This window comes from Lontra canadensis, unplaced genomic scaffold (assembly GCF_010015895.1).
Source record: "Lontra canadensis isolate GAN:19392208 unplaced genomic scaffold, GSC_riverotter_1.0 scaffold9, whole genome shotgun sequence".
NCBI classification, from domain to species: domain Eukaryota; kingdom Metazoa; phylum Chordata; class Mammalia; order Carnivora; family Mustelidae; genus Lontra; species Lontra canadensis.
The window spans coordinates 2476441-2500979 of record NW_022631003.1 but is presented as its reverse complement, the minus strand read 5'-3'; the positions used below and the strand labels follow the sequence as shown (position 1 = coordinate 2500979).

General features: G+C 34.5%; 1 protein-coding gene across 2 annotated transcripts in view; it reads left to right on the top strand.

Moving 5' to 3' along the window:
• PTPRQ (protein tyrosine phosphatase receptor type Q) overlaps positions 1–23265 on the top strand; it is a 197368-nt gene extending 174103 nt beyond the window's left edge. For both annotated transcript variants that reach the window (XM_032854693.1, XM_032854692.1), the window contains 8 exons: positions 533–623; positions 5920–5996; positions 11389–11523; positions 11719–11844; positions 12700–12848; positions 16486–16621; positions 21708–21831; positions 22068–23265. In XM_032854693.1, the coding sequence (XP_032710584.1) occupies positions 533–623; positions 5920–5996; positions 11389–11523; positions 11719–11844; positions 12700–12848; positions 16486–16621; positions 21708–21831; positions 22068–22105 (876 nt within the window). In that variant the 3' untranslated portion in view covers positions 22106–23265. The remainder of the gene's footprint in view (positions 1–532; positions 624–5919; positions 5997–11388; positions 11524–11718; positions 11845–12699; positions 12849–16485; positions 16622–21707; positions 21832–22067) is intronic.
• Positions 23266–24539: the final 1274 nt, after the last annotated feature.

Here is a 24539-nt window from a genome sequence, read left to right as displayed (position 1 = left end):
TCATCTGTGTCTGATAATTCTTAATCGCACCTTTTCATTCCAGTATCGATTTAACAATGCCTACTGAGAACGGAAATTGACCTTTGGCATCTTCTTAAAATGACCAATGTTGTACCAATTAATAGGCATGAAATCACACTGCCTGAGGAGAAAAAACAAAAAATAAATCACTGAACTCCCTTCCCCTACTAAGTAGACATTAAAATATTAAATAATACTCAGTGTGTTCCTGATGAACCATTAGTAAAGTATAGAGAAGGCTATTATTAACACGGTTGCCACATCTCAGGGCTTCCAAAAGTACAAAGAAATTATCCCAGAGGAAGCAACAGCCCAACTGGCCAATTCAGGATATTTTCAGTAAACGGTTGTGGAAGTTATTGCTATTAATTTGACCTTGTTTCTGCAGTTATGAGAGGTGTTTTCAATTTAAAAATAAAAGGGTTTAGAATAAAGAATATTTTTTTCCTAAGTAGAATTTCTTGTTTACCTCCAAAATAAATCTCACCTTTGCAATGACTTCATTCCACAGGAACTACCAAAATTTCTTCAGGATCTTTCTTCAACTGATGCTGATCTGCCTTGGAACCGAGCAAAAAACCGCTTTCCAAACATAAAACCATGTATGTGCCCTTACTGCCTCTGGTTTCCACCTGCAAAATATTTTTTATATGAGCACCAAATGCATCTTGGCCTTTTTATTTCTTAAACCTATTATATTACATATTAATCAAATTACAATAATGCATTTATTAGCAGTAATTTTCAAATTGTATCTCTCTTGCTTTGTTAATCTTTAGTAAAGATAACGTACATGATTTTCAGCTTGTTCATACAAGGTTCACTTATGCAGGTGCAAGAAACTGTAGACCTAATATTTTCTTAGCTTTGTAATTTAACCCAAGTAACGAATCTTTCTAACATCTTCCTACAGATCTAGTTCTCCAGTGAAAAGAGAAACGTAACTTTGTGCATTCATTTCCCTTAAAAGCAGGGCAGTGCTTTCTTATAGAATATAAAAGTTGTATTGCGAAACATTCCTTGGAGATCAAAGCAAATGTGTGCTTACCAGGATTGGTTTTACAAAGGAAACAGGGTAGTGTCTCACCATAGTAAATAAAACTTCATTTTTCAATCAATAAGAAAAACTGTATTGTCACTTTAAGAATTAGCAATGATGTGAAAGAAAAATTCTGTTCATAATAGCTATATATTTGATATTACATTTTTTGAACAGATATGCCTCCTATCTATATTCTGATTCAATACACTTTTTGTAATATTCTAAAATATTGTTACTATTGTTTCAAAATCTAGAATTTTAAAATATTCCTAATCTGAAAGTATTTTGAATAAATACACATTTTTCTATGTTCTGTGCATTTTCAAAACTATATTGGGAAAATTCCTTACTGAAGAATTAACTCTTCTGTCTAGAAAGACATAGATTTGAAGGAGGATACAATAACAGAGTGTAAAATCATAAAGGATGTAGATAGGAGGACGTGGACTGAATTCTGATATTCTAGAACTCAAGGATAACTGAGGCATGAAGTAAACAAATTTATGGAAATGTGATATAGGAAGTAGTAATCTAGTGGAATCTGCTAATTCCCAAGAATTAGGATAAAATGAAAATGCAAATAGCTTTAATCACCCCAAATCCCTTCTGGAACAAAGCAAGTCATAAGTAAATGACTTTAGGAGCAAGTTGACAAATCAGACATTTTGTAGGAAGTAAGGAATGTTAGTATAGAATCTCTAAATTTCTGTGGCACAAAGTTTCTCAATAGGTCCTTTTGTTTTCCTTTCCAGAGAGTTAACCTGGTTTCGATGCATCATAAATTTAAAAGATACGGAAATTCTCATGTCTTTATATTTGTCGCTACCTAAATTTCTTTGGTACTGGTTCATGCTTATTCAGTGCTGTTCTGTGAAAATAAACACTGTAATCTGATTGAAAGACAGTTACTGTGTGCCTGGGTGGCTCAGTCAGTTAAGCGTCTGCCTTCAGCTCAAGTCATGATCTCAGGGTCCTGGAATCAAGTCCTGTACCAGGCTCCCTGCTCAGCGGGAAGCCTGCTTCTCCCTCTGTTCCTCCCCTGACTCGTGCGCTCCCATGTTCTCTCTCTCCCTCTCTCTTAAAAATAAATAAATAAGAAATCTTTTTTTAAAAAGACAGTTTCTATGGAATATTTAATATTTATTTACAATCATATATTTGGCTGGAGTAACTTACATCAATATATATAAAATAAGCAAACCAAATACAGCTAACTTATTTCCAAAGACCAAAGAGTATCTAATTTAAAATACGTAAAAATTTGACATATTAGCAAGATTTTTTTTTTTTAAGAATTTAAGAGAGAGAGAGAGAGAGTGCAAACAGGAGGAGAGGCAGCAGGAGAGGTAGGGATAGAATCTCACGCAGAGCACACACTTCTGCCCGATCACGGAGCCTGACACAGGGCTCAATCTTTCAACCCCAAAACCATGACCTGAGGCAAAATCAAGAATGAGATGCCCAACTGACTGAGTCACCCAGGCAACCCAAGATATTTTTTAATCACTCATTTATTATTAAGATCCCAGTACATTATTATCTGGATTCACATCATGGCTGAAAGAAAAGTCAGACCATATAGCTTATTACTTATAGGATAGGAAGAGAATAAGAGCAGTCAATGAAAGTAAATAACCTTAAAACAACAAGGAGACCGAAAAGTCTGATTGCCCAATTTCTTCTAATCTGGGGCTAAGACAAAAAGTAATTGTTGATGATGGAATTATGTTATAAATCAAGAGTGTTTGGGATATTATAATTGGCATTTAATACATTTTTCACCTTTGCTAGAGTCAAATGGATAATGTCCAATTGTTTTCTGCTTCTTGATTTCAGTACAGAAAACTTACAGTAAATTTTCAAATGTATTACATCTACATTCAATATCCTTTAATGCATTTGTAGAGAAACCTTTTTCTTAACTGTACTCTTAGAGAGTTGGAGGTCCTATAAGAAATAATTTTGTTAGGTAGATTTCTCTATTTTTCAAGAATGTGATGAGAATAATTTATTGATTCAGCTAAATATGTACTGCCAGCTACGTAGTAAAAATGTTAAGAATGTGTGGGCTCTGATCAAATTTCCTGGGCTACAGTCCTGTGAACCTACTCGCTGCCTTAGTGACTGGACATACTGTTCTGTGGTGCCCACTTCATAAGGTTATTGGGAGGATTAGATGAAATAATTACGTAAATCACTTTGCCCAATACTGGAACATGGAAAGCTCTCGCTGTTAAGTCTTATGATTGTTAGTAATCAGTAGATTGCTTATTTTTAAAGCTGTTAATTTTTTGGGTGAATAAGATTTAATAACAGGCCCTTGGGGTGTATAGTCTGGATATAACAAGCCCACTTCCCTAACCTGAGTGAGAAGACAAGCTGTAAACTCAGCCACCTCTGTGGGCAAGTACTCCCCGGCCACACACACACACACACACACACAGAACAAGCAAATAAGATGTTTAAACTTAATATATTCTCCCACTGTGCTTACAGAGAAGCCATTAAGCTGAAGAAATGTTTTTTTCTCCCGTAGAGAATGAATTCATTTTAATAGACTGAATTTTAGCTTGAGACAGCTTAGTGAAGTGCATTGTTTCCCCTGAGTAATGTAGGAAGTAGGATTTCAAATATCACAGTGCATTTTAGAAGATATTAGCTTACAGGGCTTTAAGATACTAGAATTAGCAGCAAAGGCTTGCAGAAGAGATTTCCAAATCTCTGTTTGACAGGACACTATGACCTTCAGAAATGTTCCAACACCACGAAGAAAAGTTTTAGCTTGCGGTTGACTCATATAGTTACAAGCAGGCACATTGCATGAACAGAAAACTGATGGCTTCCCTTCCTAAGTTACAGGACTAGCCACAGTGTCATTAAAATAGTTAGGTCATACCAAATTCAAAGTCTTTGGGACATAAATCATTTGCATAAATTTGCTTAAACATTCCCCATCTCTAAGCATATCAGGCAGGTCATTTGAATCACTAACAATACAGCAAAGTCGTTTAAAAAGTAAGATGTGCTTAGGTTTAATCAAGTCTTATTCAGCTTTAGAAGTTCCATAAGCTTTCATGTATGTTTTCTTCAAGAGGATTCTACAAAATAAATATTATAACTATGTATTATAGGTGAGGTAGTGAAGGAGCAGAGAAGTTAAGAAATTCACCTAAAGCCATTCATATTTGAATGGCTCTAAATGAATGGTCATTCATTTGAATTCTGGAATTCAAACCCACCATTTACCCATTTTCCTCCACTACTGAGTGCCTTCCCAATGAGATTTAAAAAAAAAAAAATCAAAATAATTATATATAATAGATATTTTGTATCATTTCCATGCCTTGCTAAAATTAGCACTGGACATTCCAATTGAAATACCCATATACCAACTTGGTAAAAATCCTCAAAAAAAATAATTTGAACCTCCTTTTTGAAGAAAAATAATGATTGGGGTCATCTAATGTTATCAGATCTTAAAATAGTCTAAAGAATAATAATTAAAAGTTTGGTATTAAAGAAAGAATGGGCAGATAAATTAAATGTGAATAAATAGTCCAGAAATAGTCTTAGAAATGCATGGAGCAATCTTGTCTATAATAAGAGTGGTATTTTGAATAAGGGGGAAATGATAAAATATTAACAAACTGGAACTTCGTTGCTCCAAATGGCAACAAAGAAACAAACAATAGAAGATAGATTTTACCTTCTTCCATAAAAAATAATAATAAATCCCAATGGATCAAGATTGAAATAGTTAAAAGCAGAAAAACCATTAAAGTTCTAGAAGAAAATATGAATGGAAGATTTGTAAAAATAATAATATTGGTGTGAAAGACACATTTGTGTGAAATAACACAAGAAGCCATCATGATGCTATGAGGAAAAATACTTTGAATTTTGATTATTAAAAAATGGACATTTTATGTATGGCAAGATAGCTAGGCTAGGTACATTGATGGATAGGGTCAAAAAATGAGAAGAATATTTCAATACATGTAGTGTGTATTAAAATTGTAACATGATATATCTTTGTATAAAATATTTTTTTAAATAGAAAAATAGTAAAATATGAAATGACCATTAATGAAAACGGTATTTAAGATGGTCAATACACAAGCAAAGAAGCTCAGCTGAGTTGCTTTTATATTTAAGGAAATAAGAATAAACATTATGAGACATCAATTTGTATCTATCAAAACAATCATAAACTAAAATGTTTAACAATATCTTGTAGTAGAAAGTAAAAGGAAACAGAATTGTTCAAACACTTTCAAACACTTTTATTCAGAGTATAAATTGATATATTTAGAGAACAATTTGGCAATATCTTTCAAAATTTGAAATGCATGACAGTATTTGGGAATTTTACTGCTCGTAATGTATTCTACAAATACGCCACAACATATAGACAAAAAATTTAGTTATATTTACATATCATTTTACAATAACAAAATGAGGTGAGTTGAAATCATCATGAGCTAATTTAGTATGTTATATTTGAACAATGAAATGTGATATGGCTGTTTAAAATAATAACCTAGACATTTTTGTTTATGAATATATGGAAAGATATAGGTAAATGAAAAAAATACAGAAAAGAATGTCTATCACTCCATTTATGGTTAATTTTTTTGAAATTGTATAGATTCTAGAAATATATACAAGAACATATTAATAGTCATTGTATCTGGGTAGTGGAAATATGGGGTAAGAGGGAACTTCTATTTTAATTTTACTACCATCTGTGATGTTCAATGTTACATTATGAGTTTCTTTGTATTACTTTTATAGTAAAATCAAGTAGTGGCAATTTAAACAATGAATTAGCATTTCTGTCTTATATTTTCCTCTAGATAATAATAACAGAGTGAAGCTGATAGCTGATGCTAGTATTCCAGGCTCAGATTATATTAATGCCAGCTATGTTTCTGTAAGTTGCTATTTGTTTTGCTTTATATTCTTATAAAACATGAATACTTTGATTATACTACTCTTCCAACTATTTTAAATAAGAAATTTATTATAAACTCTATGCATTTTATGTGCATAAAATTCCTTACAACAACACTAGGTACCCCCATTTTATAGATGCAGAAATGGGGACTCCTAATAGAGATTTCAATTTACCAAGTGACAGATACATAACTTTAAGCTACATATCCCCAGGCCTTTCCTCTATTTAATGTTTGTCAGTATATTCTTTGTATGCAATGATGTCTGTCAATCTCTCTTATAAAGAAAAAGTCAAATATAGTTATGTCATACAATATAAAAAATTTATGCTCTTTTTGCCATCTAGATTTTCAGTCCTTCAAGGAGATTACAATGTCATGTTCTTCTTTGATCCTCAGTTACCTATAGAATGTACACTCCATTGTAGCTGCTCAAAAAACATAAATGAACCAACATGAGATGAATTGTGACATGCCTAATGTACTAATTGGCACATCATAGATAATAAATGCTTACTGTATTGGATTAAAAATTGAATGACACCAAAGTGTTTTAGGGATCTCTCTCTCCCTCTCTTTCATGGCTCTCTTGTGCTCTCGGGGCTCATCACTATCACAGGTACATAGAAACTTGAAATGTACCCAAGACCAGCACCAGGGTTGACACATGGAATTGCCCTTGACCTTGTGGTTATTAAATTCAACCATTTGCCTCAGAGCTGCTTCTGAAAAAATCCTGATAATTAGATGTTTGCCTCTCTTGGCATTGATTCACCTACTTTCTCCTAAGCCAGAAGATTCTATCTCTGAACAGCTCCAATAAATCGTTGTTTTTATAAAAACAAGATATTCCCCCTTATATTTTCACCCACTGGGTTCAATTCTAATTTATAGCAAAGTTAGCCATCCTTATTACGGTGACCCTACAGACACTTGAGGGTTTCCTCTAGTGTCCACAGTCTTGTATTCTTTTCTTATTCATAGGTCACTCCCAGGCCTGCCCTTTAGTCCCACTGGGACTCTGCTTCTGTGTTGCTCCATCCTTTCCCCATTAACATAACTTGTTCTGTGTCCCGTTCCCTTGAAACCCCTGTTAAGGGGAAAATTTTCATTCTAAATTCTTTATTGGTTGATAATGACTCTGAAACTTCAATCATATTATTGTGAAAGGAATACATAAAGAGAGAATTTGAGATTTTTTAATAGGGGAAATGAGAGAGTGTTTATAGGAGTTAAAGCATCCTTTGAATTCCAGCCTATTTTTATGCAAGAACTTTAAATCCATTTTGAAAAACCACACACATTTTCTACTGTGGTGACATATTTTAGTCACTTTTCAAATGATTGATTCCCTTGAAAATATAATTCTTCTCTAAAGATTTTGGTGAAATCTTGTGCTTACTAATTTTCATTACAGCCCAAACTCCATACTATGTTGAAGTTTTACTTTGATTTACAGAATGTTGCATATATGCATTTAAATTTAATTAATGTGCTAGTGATCATATGTTTTGTGATACTACAGAACAGGGCAAGGACAAATGGTTGTATCTCTTGTTTGTACCATTTTTATTCACTAATAAGTAAGTACAAAAGTATAACTCACATTCTCTAATGTTCAACCAGATATAGGGTGACAGTATAGGGTATGAATATGATTAGAAAGGAAACTGACAGTTTTAGTAGGTGTAACTAAACCAAACAGATTTACATAAACAAAGGAATATTCATGAACACCCAGTGCTCCCTTTAAATATTACAGGTTGTCAGGAAGCAGCTATAAGATGATGATAATGTAGGGTGAGCAATAAAACTAAGGATTCTGAATATATATATATCCTGCTATAATCAAGTGACATTGTAATATAATAAATCTTACAACAAAGTCACTATGACCCATACGTAATGATATGCATAATCATTACTGAGCTGCATGGGAAGCAGGCCCGGATGGAAAACAGCTTAATGTAGGTTAAGGCAGATTTCAGAATTGGAGTGGAAGGATATTGCTGCTCTTAGCCTTTAGGTAAATTTCCTTTGCTTGGATGCCAGAAAAAATAGATGGAAATAGAAAAGCCATGGTACCATAATGGCCCCTACTTTGTCATCCCCAAATTCGGGCAATCTTTCCCTCAGAAAGAGTGAAAACTTCTCAGAAAGAAAGGTCGGGTGTATCAATTCCCTCCACCTCCCCCGTTTTGTTCCATGACACCTCTATCTGAAAGTTCATGAATACTTTTTCCAGGAGCAAAAGACAGAGGCCATCTACAAATGGATTCTGGATTCCTATATGTCCCAGTGCTAGAGGAAAAAGGGAAGAGAACCATAATGGGAGGCAGGGAAGAAAACAGAATAACTAGTCTTCAGATGGAAAAGCAAAAGAACTCAAGTCTGGGAGAGGAAAAGGGAGATGTGATATACTATAAGTACATCTGAGGGATATCCTTTAAGACTGGGAAACTCCAAGTCAGGGTCTGTAACTAGGTTAATTTAACTTTACCTCTCTGCCCTCAGCTGTCCTTAAGAATTGCACTCCTATGCATAGCTAGGATTCACAGAGAGCATGGATCAGTTTGATGATGGAAGAACTATGGGAGAGAGGTAGGGAGGGAAAGAGATGCTGCGTCCCTGTAAACAACCACTAACTTTACAAATGAGTTTAGAAAGGTTTTCAAGAGAATTAACAATGAAAACATAATAGAACAAGAGAAAGGCATCACACCCTATGCCTGATATTACTTTAAACTGAGAGATTTTTACCATAATTAGAAGTTAAAGATTAAAGGCCATGATGCAAAGGAGCTGTAATAACATCAGAAACATCATAGTTGTTCCCACGTTGATAGAATATTATAGTGCCAAAGGACATTTAGTCCCTGAGAAAGGGAAATGCAGATGACCAGGAGAAACATTTTATAAATTGATTCCTGTTAATTGTCCTCATCCTTGAAATACTTTCTTCTTCTGGCATCCAGAACATCATTCTCTCAATTTTCCATCTACAGCTCTGACTCTTTCATCTCAGTGTGGTTGGTTTTCTGTTTTCTCCTTCACCACCAAACACCTGTATTATCTAGAGCCCAATCCTTGAATTTACTCTTCCTTTCCGAATTAATTTCCTTGATAATTTTATCTAATCTTGTGCTTTAACTGTGTGGTGATTACTTCCTTTTTTTTTTTTTTTTGAATTTCCTTTCAGCGTAACAGTATTCATTGTTTTTTGCACCACACCCAGTGCTCCATGCACTATATGCCCTCCTTAATACCCACTACCTGGCTCCCCCAACCTCCCACCTCCCCCCACCCCACCGCCCCTTCACAACCCTCAGGTTGTTTTTCAGAGTCCATAGTATCTCATGGTTCAAATCCCCTTCCAATTTCCCTCAACTCCCTTCTCCTCTCCATCTCCCCATGTCCTCCATGTTATTAGTTATGCTCCGTAAATTAGTGAAACCATATGATAATTGACTCTCTCTGCTTAACTTATTTCACTCAGCATAATCTCTTCCAGTCCCATCCATGTTGCTACAACAGTTGGGTATTCATCCTTTCTGATGGAGGCATAATACTCCATAGTGTATATGGACCACATCTTCCTTATCCATTCCTCCGTTGAAGGGCATTTTGGTTCTTTCCACAGTTTGGCGACCGTGGCTATTGCTGCTATAAACATTGGGGTACAGATGACCCTTCTTTTCACTACACCTGTATCTTTGGGGTAAATACCCAGTAGTGCAATTGCAGGGTCATAGGGAAGTTCAATTTATAATTTCTTGAGGAATCTCCACACTGTTCTCCAAAGTGGCTGCACCAACTTGCATTCCCACCAACAGTGTAAGAGGGTTCCCCTTTCTCCACATCCTCTCCAACACACGTTGTTTCCTGTCTTGCTAATTTTGGCCATTCTAACTGGTGTAAGGTGGTATCTCAATGTGGTTTTAATTTGAATCTCCCTGATGGCTAGTGATGATGAACATTTTTTCATGTGTCTGATAGCCATTTGTATGTCTTCATTGGAGAAGTGTCTGTTCATATCTTCTATCCATTTTTTGATATGATTATCTGTTTTTTGTGTGTTGAGTTTGAAAAGTTCTTTATAGATCCTGGATATCCACCTTTTGTCTGTACTATCATTTGCAAATATTTTCTCCCATTCCGTGGGTTGCCTGATTACTTTCAAATGTATGTCTCCAGTTTGGATTTCTTCTTGAATTCCAAACTCATATACCCATTGCCTTCATAATATTCCCACTTGAATATCTAACAAGGATTTCAAGTTTAACAGGTCTGTAATGAATTCCTAATTTTCCCTTCAAACCTGCATATCCCAAAGTCTTCCCAACCTTCCTTTAAAATGTTTACTGATTTTAATACCCAATATCCAGTCCATCAGCAAATTCTTTTGACTCTGTCTTCAAAGTATATCCAGATCCTTTTGCTTCTCACCATCCCCCCTGTTATCACCCTAACTAACCCCTTGGTTGTATCGTTGCAATAACCTTCTAGCTATTCTCCTTTCACTTTTAACCCATATAGGCTGGTCTTCTCTCAGAAACCAGAGTAAAACTGTTAAACCATACACTCTATATATTTAAAACCTTCCAACAGCTTTCTAGATCATCCTGAGTGAAAACCAAAGTCTTGTAATTACCTGCTAGGACTTAAAGCATCCTATCCTCCCTCCTCTGTTCTTTCTTCTATTATCTTCTATACCTGTCCGCTCCTCATTTACTCCACTCTAGCCATTTAGTGTTCATAGAAAATTCTAGGCACATTTTTTTTCTTTAATGTTACACTTGACTTTCTACCAGGAACACTGGCCCCCAAATCCTGCAGAGCTTACTGCCTTACTTCTTCAAGTCTTTCCTTAGTCATCAGTGAGTCTTTTCTGAACATCAAATTTTCTGAAAACCCTCTCTCATAACACTTACCTCTTTTAAAGATTCTATGTAATTTGCTTATTTAACAGACTTATTAATGGACTTAATGTCTATCTTCCCTAATATGTAATAAATAGATAATATAAAATAAATATCAGTATATTTATTTGTATAAATATAGAGAATATAAAATAACTAAGAATGGAATTTTAGTGTTTTTTGTCAGTGATGAATCCCCAGTTCCTAGGACAGTGCTTGGCACACAGTAGGAACTCATAAATATTATTTCAATGGAGAAATGTACATATTTTAATACTGTAAAGAAATTGACCAAAATGTTAATGGCATTTCATTCTGGATAGTGATATTGTGGGTGAATTCCACATTCTATTAGATATTTTACAATTATTGCATTTTTATCTATTGATCAAAAACTAAAAAATACTGTATATATAAATGTTGATTTAATATTGTAATTATATCCTTCTAGGGCTACTTATGTCCAAATGAATTTATTGCCACTCAAGGTCCATTACCAGGAACAGTTGGGGATTTTTGGAGAATGGTATGGGAAACCAGAGCAAAAACATTAGTAATGCTAACACAGTGTTTTGAAAAAGGGAGGGTAAGTTATTTGAAAATCTGTTCACAAGATGTTATTTTATAATTGTCTTAATATATGTGTGACAATTTCTGCTAATACTGTGAGTCATCAATAACCTGGACATCTATAAGGTAGTTTTAACTTAGTAGCAATAACTGTGATATATAGATCCATATAACAATGGTTCTTATGACTGGTGATTTTCTCTGAATGCAGATCAGATGCCATCAGTATTGGCCAGAGGACAACAAACCAGTTACCGTCTTTGGAGATATAGTGATTACAAAGCTAATGGAGGATGTACAAATAGATTGGACCATCAGGGATCTGAAAATTGAAAGGGTAAAACAAAGGGAGGGGAGGGGAACACAATAGTAGGTATGAGTGCTCTGTCTAAAAGTAAAATTAATTTCTAGAACTGTCCCTTGCTACAATACCTCTATATTCAACAGTGTTTTCCTCTTATTTTCTAAACAGAAATTTTTGATAACTGACTTCAGTATCTAGGTCACTGTGTTTAATTCCAAATCTTATGGTTAAAGTTTATATTAACCAATGAACATCAAATTCTTTGGTAGACAAGAGAAAAAAAAAGAAGGAAATAATAGATCATTAGGTTTTTCTTTGATGAAGAAACTATAAAGTGAAAAATTTTAAATTCCTTAAAACAGGAATTTCTCTAATCAGTCATCTCTTCATTTTAATAGTTTGATTTTCTATTTAATCCATAACTGATACTGAAGATAGACTATAGGATCCCAACTTTATCAGTTCGTATCAATGCCTATACAGACAGAAAATGACACAAGGATCTTTATACTTTCTGACATTATCAGACACTCATTACTTGTGTTTTGAATAATAGGGGAATGTGTTTAATTTTGGATCAAAATTATTTTAAAATCTCCTATTCTTGTGCTACTAAATATTACACTACATTTGAATATAAACACTCTATATTATCATCTGTTTGCAAGATTTTTTACTCTTTCCATTCATACTGGAAGGCAACTTCCTTTATTGTAACAATCATAGAAGATCTGTCTTGCAGGAGATCATGAAAAACAGGTTCCTTTCTTTGGTAAATAGTCATTTTTAAAAGATCACCTTCAAAAGGTAGGATGTCAGCTGCCTTAAACCTTCCTCGTGATACTTTAATAATCATGTCATGCTTCTTTAATCTGTCACGCTACCTAGCATGGAGATTGCATGACTGTTCGACAGTGTAACTTTACTGCTTGGCCTGAGCACGGGGTCCCTGAAAACAGTGCCCCTCTAGTTCACTTTGTAAAATTGGTTCGAGCAAGCAGAGCGCATGACACCACACCCATGATTGTTCACTGCAGGTAAGGAAGATACTTCCAGAACCTATATGAAACACTAGATATGGTCTTTAAAGTCAATGTCGTCCTTTTATTATCATGATACCGTTGATTATTTTCTGGCAGAATGTTAATGTAGCTTCATTCCAATTTCCAGTTTTCAGATGTTTTACTGGTTATAATGGATCAAATTTTAACTTTATAAAAGGTTGGATGGGAAAAATAAAATGAGTAGTGAAGGTGTCTAAAAGCAAGGGAAAGTATCTTACTGGTAAGGGAATCTTTTTGAACTCTTGACTGGATTATGCCTCTCAAAAGAAAGTCTTCAATTTTTTTTTTTTAATAGTAACCCCTCATTGATGTGTGTGTGTGTGTGTGTGTGTGTAGGATTTTAAGAATTTTACAGATAAACATCTGATCCTTTATTATGTCAATTGGCATTAGCCTACTACCATAATTTAAACTTTTTTCATAAAAGAAAATTTTTGGATTTGAGTTGTAAAGAATAAAAGAAAGCAAAATTTAAAGACCAAATTAAGTGACCAACCCAAGTATGACAACAATTTTTACAAATTTTAGCTACACACATGTCTTCCTTTGACTAGATCTTTGGACATACTTAAGGGAATATAACTATAAATTGAAGTTTTTTTCCACTTTCTTTTAATTGGTATTTAACACTCTAAGAAATAGAACTCAAGATTGTTTAGAATTCAGAGTTTTTTCTGAACAGATGGCTTTGATTGTTTTCTAACATAATACACTTAAATAAGTCTCAACTTGAGTCTCTTCGATAATTGGTTTGTAAACCAGAGAAAAAGTAGGTAATAATACACTATTTTATGATTTAGCTTACAGGAGATACCTAGAATGGGTAAATTCATAGAGACAGAAAGTAGAATTGTGGTTACCAGGGACTCAAGGGAGAGAGAGAAGGATGGTTGTTATTTAATGGGTACATTGTCTAATTAGTTGTTTAATGAGAATGTCTATTTGGGATGATGAAAAAGTTCTAGAAATGGATGGTGGTCACAGTTGCACAGCATTGTGAATGTGCTTAACACCAACTTAGATGTGTGTACTTAAAAATCCTTAAAATGGTAATTTTATGTTATGTATCCTTTACTACAATAAAAATTTAAGTAATAGTATCTTAGTCACATTAATAATTAATACATTATTAATTATAATAAGTCTAATAATTAGTTGATAATTTTTCTAACAGATAAATACGATAATTAATGTGGTTAAAGATGTAAGAAAATATCAATCCATCCAAATTTTTACTCTTATTTAGAGGAAAAAAAACTCACCATGTAGTTTAAATGATTATATATTTTACAGGAATATTCTGGATTTTTTAAAATTATAAGGGTAATACATAAATGCTTAGATTCAATTATAAAATATCTAAATAATGCTTAGATTTAAAAAGTATATAGAACAAAAAGTTAAAGTGTTATTTTTACCCTCCCAATTCCATTTCTCCTTCTTCTACGTAACATTTTCAACAGAATAATTTATAGTGTAAATAGTGTAAGAGTTTTCTTCTAAAGTTGATGATTGCTTTTAAGCTGGGTCATTGACAATTAAAACCTTTAATGGACAGTAGCTGCCTTCAGCTTCTCTGTATCTTGCACATACAGTGCCACTGACAGGGAAGTCTATTAGAAAAGGACCTAATACCACCTTTGTAGCCTCAGAGTAGAGAGCAGAGAGTAGCTACACTCTAATAAACAGCAAAATGATAGACTTGTCAAATCACTATGTTGCACCCTGAAACTACTGTCACACTGTGTGTCAACTATACTCCAATCCATAATCAAAGAGAGAGAATCTCCTTCTTTGTGATTGAAATGGATAAGAGAGTTCAGAAAAAAGCATGCTCATGTTAATAGTTCTCTTTTAGCATCATTTAAAACTGTCTACTGAATTTTTATTCTAATTCCAACTTCTCACCTCCACTCAGACATACATTTAACTGCTAATTCGATGTGACAACCTGAATGACCACAAAACTCTGAAAATGTGACGTGTCTAAAACAGAATGGTTGATTCAGTCTCCAAACTCACTCCTGCTTCTCAACCTGCATCTTGGTAAATGGCAGGCAGATCCTTTCTGTGTGGCGCCAAAACCGTGGAGTCATCCTTGACTCTGCTCTTCCCAAGTTCTACTTGCAGCCCTGCAGCACACTCTGATGCCTCACCCGCCTCACCTCCCCACTGCACTCTGCCCATCTGGGCTCCCGGCTCTTCTTCTAGCACATAGAACCCATGCCACTCAAATCTCTTCTCCCCCCACTCCCCTGGGCTATGTGCTCCCCTCCCAAAGACCCAGCTGTGGGCTCTCTTACGCAAGTTTCTTTTCCAATATTACATAATCAGAGATGCCTTCTCCTTAACCTGATTTATCTTTCTTCATGGCACTTTTTACCGCCAGTCACATTCTATGCATGCTTACTTAGCTATGCACTGCCCCTCTAGAGAGTAACCTCCATAAGTTCAGGGACTCTGTGCTGTTGTTCACAGCTGTACCCCAGATGCCTAAGACAGGCTCTGACACTCAAGGTATGTTGAATGATGTCATGACAGATTCCACTGTTCAACATATGTGTGCATGTGTTGCCATAATCAAATTTACATTGAAATGCTCATTATTCCTTACATGGTAGAATCATGAGATATTGCTAAGATTCGACTATTTCTTACCTACAAAATGGCATTTTTATGTTGTTCAAAGTAACATTTATAAGACCAGGTGACCTGCCAAACATCTTTTGTTGTTCTTTTTATATTTACTTCCTAGATTAACCATTCAAATACCAAGATTCTTGTCCTTCTAATGGGAATTTCTGCATAAATCTTGTCAAGTTTATCAATTCACGGTTTCTATGGAGCACATACTTGCTTGTCCCTGGGTATTAAACTAATTTTTTTAAAAGGAAATAGCTTTTCAATTTTATTATCTATAGGAAGTAAAAAAAAAAAAAATCTAAGAAAAGAAAGTGAAAAGAACACAAAAGAGATTACCAATAAGACAGAGAGAAATGCTATAGGGCTAAATAGTAGGATGTTTTTAATGTTTAGCATTTCTATTGGTAACCAAAAATATGTTCAATAAAAAGTTTCTGGTGTTAAGAATTCTCAACAATTTTTTAAAAGACTGTATTTATTTATTTGAGAGAGAGAAAGTGAGCGAAGGAGAGCACTGCGGGGAAGGGGGAAAGGAGAGGGGCAAGCAGACTCCTTGCTGAGCAGAGAACCAGGATCCTGGGATCATGACCTTAAACCAAAAACAGACACTTAACTGACTGAGCCACCTAGGCGCCCCAAGAATTTTCAACAGTTTTTTTTTTTTTAAACTCTTCTCTATACTTCTCCAACTATCTCCTTTATAATATGAAAGAAGAGGAAAAGTTCAACTGGAAAAAATAACCAGACAAAACAAAACCTCAGACATTTGATAGAGTGCTAATGTTAATCATCTTGATCTATCTAGACAGTCTCGTTAATAATACAAATCTAAAGACACTCCAAAAAAAGTTCCTCCAAGTAAGAGAAGGACCTGTTTAGAGTGTATTACTACCATAGTTCTCAGTTCTCTTTCTTCATCACTATCAACATGATGAACAATGTGTGTATAATCTTATTTCTCCTGCAGTGCTGGAGTTGGAAGAACTGGAGTTTTTATTGCTCTGGACCACTTGACACAACATATAAATGACCACGATTTTGTGGATATATATGGATTAGTAGCTGAACTGAGAAGTGAAAGAATGTGCATGGTACAGAACCTGGTAAGACAGCTAAACTGTGTTCAGGGTCAGCTCTGCAATTTCTACGAGGGAGGATCTTAGTAGCAGCAGTCTGATTGGGCATGGACTTGAAACTTTGTTTGCAGAGCAGATACTTTTCCTACATAATAAACCCCCTAGAGGGGAGGAGGTTTGGGGAGGGCATCCCACGTGGGGCAGTCACCCCTCAGTACTGTTACTACTTGCTCATCCTAGCTTGTTTATACTGATAGGCATATAGAAAGCAATTGAAAAATTGATGTCCTTAGCATTTGGCAAATTTGGGAAACTTAAGAAATGAATCAGATCATTTTCTTTTATAAACATGCTAAATGTTATATTTGGGAGAAGCTTAAAATATTGACTGTTACTGGGTTCTGTATATTTCACGTGTCCGTATTTATCCCTTTGTATGTTAGTACTCAAAGCAGTTGTCATAGCATCTTATTCGCTAACTCCCTGGCAGTTTTTTGTTTTGTTGTTTTGGTTTAAAGGCAAAAACATTTATAAAATATATAGATTTTTCTTCATTAAAAAAATCATGTAGTATAATGGTAATGAGACAAAAACTTACAGTGGGTGTCTAGAGAGTTCCACCTTCTATGATAATCCTATACATGTATTATCTTATTTAATCTTTTATTTGTAAAGCAGTGTCAATAAAACTAATCAATAGACTAGGTATTTTTGGCTTTGCTTTAGAAATAGGGAAGCAGATATTCCATCCAAAGAATTTAAGTGATATTTCAAGATTATACAATTAATGTTTCAGAACCAAAATTCAAGCCAGAGTCTGTCTAAATATAATATGTAAGATTTTTCTCTGTATATTTGGATTGATATTTCTATACTCTTCAAATGGAAGTTTTCTCACAGTAAATATCTAGATCCGCTGTAATAGTATTTTCTGCCATACCTATTAGAAAACACATGCACCATCACAGTTGTTAAAGGTGTGAGAAAAAAGGTTCTTTACTAAATAAGTTTGAAAAGAAGTTAAACTGATCTTGGAATTTCCTAAAGCCTCTATGTGATTGTACATTGACAGTTATAGAGCCAGAGACCTTATGAACATTATTTCCCAAAATTACGTGATTGTGAAATCCTTGAACCTCTTTTGACCTCAGAACCTATAATGTCATATAGGGGAACACTAATATTAGAAAGATGCTGCTCTAGACCAGAGACATTTAAACTTTGTGGACTGCACATTCCTCTCAGGAAGAATGTTTAGGCATTCAATTCCAATTAATCTATATTTATTTTTAAATGTAGATTGAACAATTACATAAATTATAAAATGCATATGTACAAAATGAGAAATCAAAGATATCAGATAAAGATCAAATAAGCAATATTTTGAAATCTTGCTAATTGTGATGCCTTCAAATTATCATTAAGATAATGATCCTTAGCATGAGATAATTCTGTTTCAATAGTGGTTTTAAATGTATATTATTTAATATATATTATATATTATAAATATATATTATAAATTATTTATGATTTTTTAAAAAATGATCTAGATTTTTGTCAGATTTCCTTACATAGTTGTTTTTAACCTCATAGAATGGTTATAAGTTTTATTCTAGAAGCACAAAGAACATCAGCCCTGCCGTTTCCTTGTCGTTCATCTGGGCTCACATGATAAATACTACCTTCAATCCATGGTCTCTTTGTAGGAATCTTTTTAAGCCACTGCAATTTTGTGTTGATTAGGTAAAACTAGGTAATGGAATCCATATCCATTCCCCTATATGTTGAAGGGGGACAAAGGAGTGAAGTATCACTCTTCCCTTAGGATACTTCAGAAATGGAAGATAACCTGTGACCAGGCTTGACTTCCTGGGTGTACAGCCTGCACAATCTCACAGGCCCCATATTCAATAGGGCACTGCACCTGGCCTAGTGTTTGCTCTCACTGTCTTGAAAATCTTTAATAATTTTTGAGGGAGGACACTCTCATTTTCATTTTGCAGTGGGCCCACAAATTAGGTAGCTTGTTCTCAATTATAAGGGTTCCAATATCAATCCAACTATTTATGAACCATTATTAAAACCCAAATTCTTTCTTATTTTTGTTAACAGTAAGAATAAGCAGAAAGCTAATGTTTCTCCTCCCATGTCCCTAGATTACTCGTGCTCACAGGTACTCAGTGTTCTTGACATTGATCAAGATTTGGATAGGATAGAGGGTGGGACAGATCGGGATCTTGTTTCCTTCTAGAAACTAGAGTCGCTCTTGAGGGAATAAAAGTTGAAACTATTTTGCCAAGCTCTATGATTTTGTGGAACTGAACTTGGTAAACAGTGTGTTCAAGAATGCCTGTTAGTAATTTCACCCAATTTAGTCACAATATATGCTCTCAACTTCGTATATTATGCTTGTCTAACCAGCCCAAGCTAGTTGGGTAGGGGGGGGAAAGAGCATGACTTTTGAAGCCAGAGAACGGAGTTACGATTCCAGCTCTGCTGCTGAATTAATTGCTGGACTTGTTTAATTAGCTGCGTTGACTTGTTTAATTAGTCATTTTGAGTTTTTTCTCTTTTGTAAAATCATCATGTTATACTTCTCACATGCTTATGGTCAGTATTAAATAAGAGAAAGTACTAAAGCACCAAACACACAGTCCCACCCCAGTGTGCAGTAACTATCTGACAGAATTCTGCTGGATTCCCTCCTTGCTGAAAAGCTGCTACTCAGAAGCTCTCTTTCACCTGATTTCCTTCCCAGAAGTTTTGGTCATTACCATCTTTTCTCTTTGATGATAAAAAGGAAAATGACCACAGTCCATGGCTCCAGCCCTTGCAAACCAGGATTGCCTTGCACAAGAGTGGTTTCTTACTTTCCTCTGTTGCACTTGGGAGTGATTGCCATTTGGATGAAGAATGCAGTCTCAGCACATACTACAGTAGCCATGGGCAGGGCGAGGTGGTGGGAACCTCAAAATATATTACCACTACAACCCCGCTCTGGGGGCATGGCCCAGACCCAGCAGAGGACATGGAGCTCTTTCACTGTCTACCAAAAAACAGTTCATAGTCTCCCCAAGAACTTTCTGAGAGAACAGTCCTCACTGAGATAACATCCTGAGCAGCTATTGGACCCTCAAATAAGTCCTCTAAGTCATTAGGGATCAAATATCAAATAATAATCAAATAATAATCAAATAAAGATTAATCTGGATGAGTCCCTGTCCTGCTCTGGTTTTTCTAGAAATTTACTGATGTAGAAGTCTCAGGGTAGAAGGAAAAAAAAAAAAAAAAGCTAATATACTTAGGCTGCCTAGTTTTTTGCCAGGCACTTTACATATAGTAAGTCCTTTAAATATCACAACATAGGTGTTATGATCCTCCAGATGAGGAAGCTAAACATCAGACAAGTTTTATTCTTCAGGTACCATGATTATCTAAGGCAGGAACTAGAATTGAGCTCTCCACTGCCTCCTTGGCAATAACACATCATGGCAAGAGGGATCTTGGAAAATACAGTCCTGCCCTTTGGAAGTCAGCCTGGCCTGCTGGCAGAGTTTAAACCTATCATTCTTTCCAGTGGAGAAAATGAGATCGGGACAGTCTGAAGCATCACATATCAAATGTGACTTCAAATTCAAATGTGATTTTGTAAGAACTACCAAAACGCATCAATTCAAATGATTGTTGTTTTTAAAGAAATTATATTGGGTCCATATATTTCTGCCAAGGATGCTACTCATTGTGTGACATGTATTTGAATATTTTTTTTTCAGAACTATCATGAGAAGTACTTTACTAGCAATTTCGACAGGATTTTCATTACTGTATAATGACACCTCATTTCTTACCAAAATTGAATCATGTAACTTGATCGCCCACTCGCTGACAAAACTTAATCCCTAGTGACTTCTAAATGTTCTCCAAATGAAATCCTTCCTTAAATGTTAAAGATTGGCTAGTTGTGAGAATTAAATGATACTGAGTCAACAAACATTTGTTACATAACTACTACATGCCAGGCACTATTACAGGTAATGGGAATGGAGTTGTGAATGTGACAGGATTCCGCCCTTCCAGAACTGACATTCTGTTTAGGAGATGTTTGTGGAAGCATTTTGTAATTCATGAAGAAATAGATATTCGTAACAATGACCAACAGTTTCTGAAGACAGTTTCAGTAGAGGAGTTCCAAAAATGTTTTGAGATACAGTAAAAATGGATATGAACATAGAGTTCTGAAGATGGTCACCTTAGAGGACATCCTATTTAAATCGTCAATATACATACATACATAAATAATAGGTAATATGTAGAGTATAAATATTGGATTATGTTCCTTTAACATCAGTTATGTTTCCTTTGTAAAAAGGAGGGTGATTTTCTATGACTTAACCTTAAGAACTTTGGGAAAGTTCGAAGTCAGAAATGCTAACAGGTTATTGAGTTATACTGAAAAAACTGAAAGAACCTAGATGATACTGAATTTAGCCTAAACATTCAGATGAAACGTTAGGAGTCCTTGTCTGGGGCATGGGTGTTTGGCTATTTTAGTGATCAACTGCCTCGTATACAAATAAAGACCAGATACTTGACATTGAGTAGGTCAAATATCAGGTGATTAACAGAATTTTCAAACATATTTTAAATGTGCTGATGGTGTGTAAATGTGCTCACTCACAGATAGTGAAAGCAAATGAATCATCTGCATTCCAATAGCCATTCTAATCATTCTAACAAGAAAACTGTTTATAAGGAAAATTACTCATTTAGACCTAACAAGAAAAAGGAAATTCATAAACAGATTTAAATAACCTAATTTGCCACGTTTTTGTAATCACAGCAAGCAAGAACAAATTAGCATGGGGTTTAATGATAAGTATTAAAAAAAAATTGAAGCTACAAGAAGCCATAGGAATTTAGAAAACCTGATGTGTGAAATGGTACAAAATCATTTATATAGATGGTAAATTCTGTGCTTCTCATTTAGCTATTTAACATTTTTAAATTCAGCCTTACTTTTCACTGTAACAGCATAGCTCCTCTTATAAGAAAAAATAATTTTTAAAAAATCCACCCCACCCATTTATTTAACCACTCTTTCTTTGGTGTCTAGGCACAGTATATCTTTTTATACCAGTGCATTCTGGATCTTTTATCAAGTAAAGGAAGTAATCAGCCCATCTGTTTTGTTAACTATTCAGCACTTCAGAAGATGGACTCTTTGGATGCCATGGAAGGTAAACAGTACCAATTTACTAGTGTACCAGGAACATAAATTTAATTAAATTTAATGTTTTAGATGAAAATGTTTTAGAAGCTTGATTAGTGCATATAGCAAATTTTTATTATTTCTCTCTAATACAAGTTAAGGTAAGAACCTCTGTATCTGCGCTCTATTTTTGCTATGAAACACTTAAATCTTTTGAACTGGTAGTTTCAGTTCTCTTTTGTGACATGTTACTTTATGTTATAGGTGATGTTGAGCTTGAATGGGAAGAGACCACCATGTAAATATCCAGACCAAAGATTACAACTGGAAGACATTTTCAAATCCCAGGGGCCAAAATTTCCCCCTCACTCTTCTGAATTGAAATGTGCAACCTTAAAGAAATCTCTGTGTTTCTGTTACTGTGCCTTACTAAATGGATTGACATTTTAGGAATAATTCTAGGAAATAGATAATTCAGGGTAGTCATTTTTTTGTACAGAATAAATATGCATTTAAAATGTTTAAGAGAAGAGATCCCAGAGATTTTTTAAGTCTTCTGTATCTTTGGAATGAGCCAAATAGAAAATTATCATTATATTAGCATGAATGTTTCCATGTAAATTTTCCCCACATACTAGATTGAATCTTGAACAAAAGTTGTAAATGTTGATTCGGTCGTGTTATTTTGGCCTCCAAGGTGTTAACGTTCCTTGTGGATAACTTCCAGGACTGTCATAACGATCTGTACACTTCCATGTACACCCCTATGTTTTGATTCCTCTGTTTTATGAGTGCTGAGATATCATCTCATGATCTCCAACAGCTGAACAGTAACCCCTTGACACTGCCGGGATTACTCAGCCTTTATACAACACACAGTAGCTCTTCGGGGACACTTAGGGCTATTTAGTTGCATTGTGATCTTTAGCTGGAAAAACAAAAAGAAAAACGAAACAGTGTGATTGCTCATACAAAGCTACAGAGTACATTTGTACCTTTTTCAGGACAAGCTGTACCACTGTGCTGTAGCATTAAATACATGGTTATCAAAGTATTTGTCTATTAGATGTCTACTCAACCTAGTATTGATAGTTTTGAAAGGTCTTTTCAGCAGAAATATATGATGTATGGCAAACTTGTAAACTAATGATGTGCTATTGTGGTGCCAACAGAAATTTCTGAATAGATTATATAAAAGGATCTTTTTTCATCTCCCAAGATTGATCATAGAGTAGTGCACTTCGTGGAAACTATAAACAAAGAAATTAACCAGGTCGTAGCAAATTAGAGATTTTTTTCTTAATATATTTCAATTTCCTTTTTGTTTGATAGTGACAATGTACTAAGTTTTGAACTACATGGAATTATTTCATCATAGATTTCAATTAAGGATCATAAAATGAAATAGTATCAATTATTATATTTCTTCTGTAATAAGAATTATGGGGCGCCTGGGTGGCTCAGTGGGTTAAAGCCTCTGCCTTCGGCTCAGGTCATGTTCCCAGGGTCATGGGATCGAGCCCCACATCGGGCTCTCTGCTCAGCAGGGAGCCTGCTTCCTCCTCTCTCTCTCCCTGCCTCTCTGCCTACCTGTGATCTCTGTCAAATAATAAATAAAATCTTTAAAAAAAAAAGAATTATACCTTTTGCTTCTTTCTGCTGGCATATACATATAGGAAATGTGATGGCCAATAAAATTAAATTTTAAGGAATTGAGTTACTTTGCATCATGATTTCAGAGGTCCTTGTAAGTCTAAATTTTATTTTATATCACATATTGAAATATAATTGATAATTACCTTAACTAATATAATGCAGTAAATTATATATAAATACAATATAGTACTAAAGTATAATATATTTAATTAACATATACCTATTTCCCAAGGTGACCATCAGTAGTAAGATATTTGAAAATCAAATTTATTACCCAAGAAATTAAATTCTTTAATCTTATAAGCAGTCCTGGTTCTTGTTTTTCTTGGCAAAGCAGTGTAATAATGAAATCCACTATTGTTCTGACTTTATTCTATAGAAAATTACAGAAAACAGTAAAAAATGAGAATTCTAAAAGATTTAATTTGGAGTAGAAGTTCTTCAATTTCCTTCATGTATCAGTTCATGAAAAAGTGTGGTGAGTCAATAGTTATGAATATGGGTTTTTGTATTCATGAAAAGACAGCTTTTGGAAAGTACTCGTGAGGTTACTTTTTAATGTATTAAATAATAAGAAAATAAGCAGGTCAATTGACAGGCCGGCCCACTCTTTACAACATTTGTATAAAACTAGGGTTTCAGGTTTGACCCATGTGTATATGCATATGTGTGTGTACAAAGCAGAGGTTTAATATAAGACCTCTTACAAAACAGTGCCAGTCAAACTCTAATGTGTATACACATCACCTGGGGATTGTGTTAATGTGCAGACTCTGTTTCGGTAGATCTAGGGTAGGACCTGAGATTCTTAACTTCTAGTTATAATACTGCTGTCTCATCTCAGGCCATATATTGAATAGCAAATCTCTAAAAGACATTAAGATCAGAATAATTTCATCTCCACCTGAAATTACTTGAAACCTGTTAAAAAAAAAATCTTTGTCTTCACAGAAAAAAATATTAGAACACCTGTTGAATCTGTATCACTCCCTAGCTTTATCACAAAACTATACCTAAAATTGAATCAAAACTCACATATATTAATGATAGCTAAATTTTCTCTTAATTATATTATGAAAC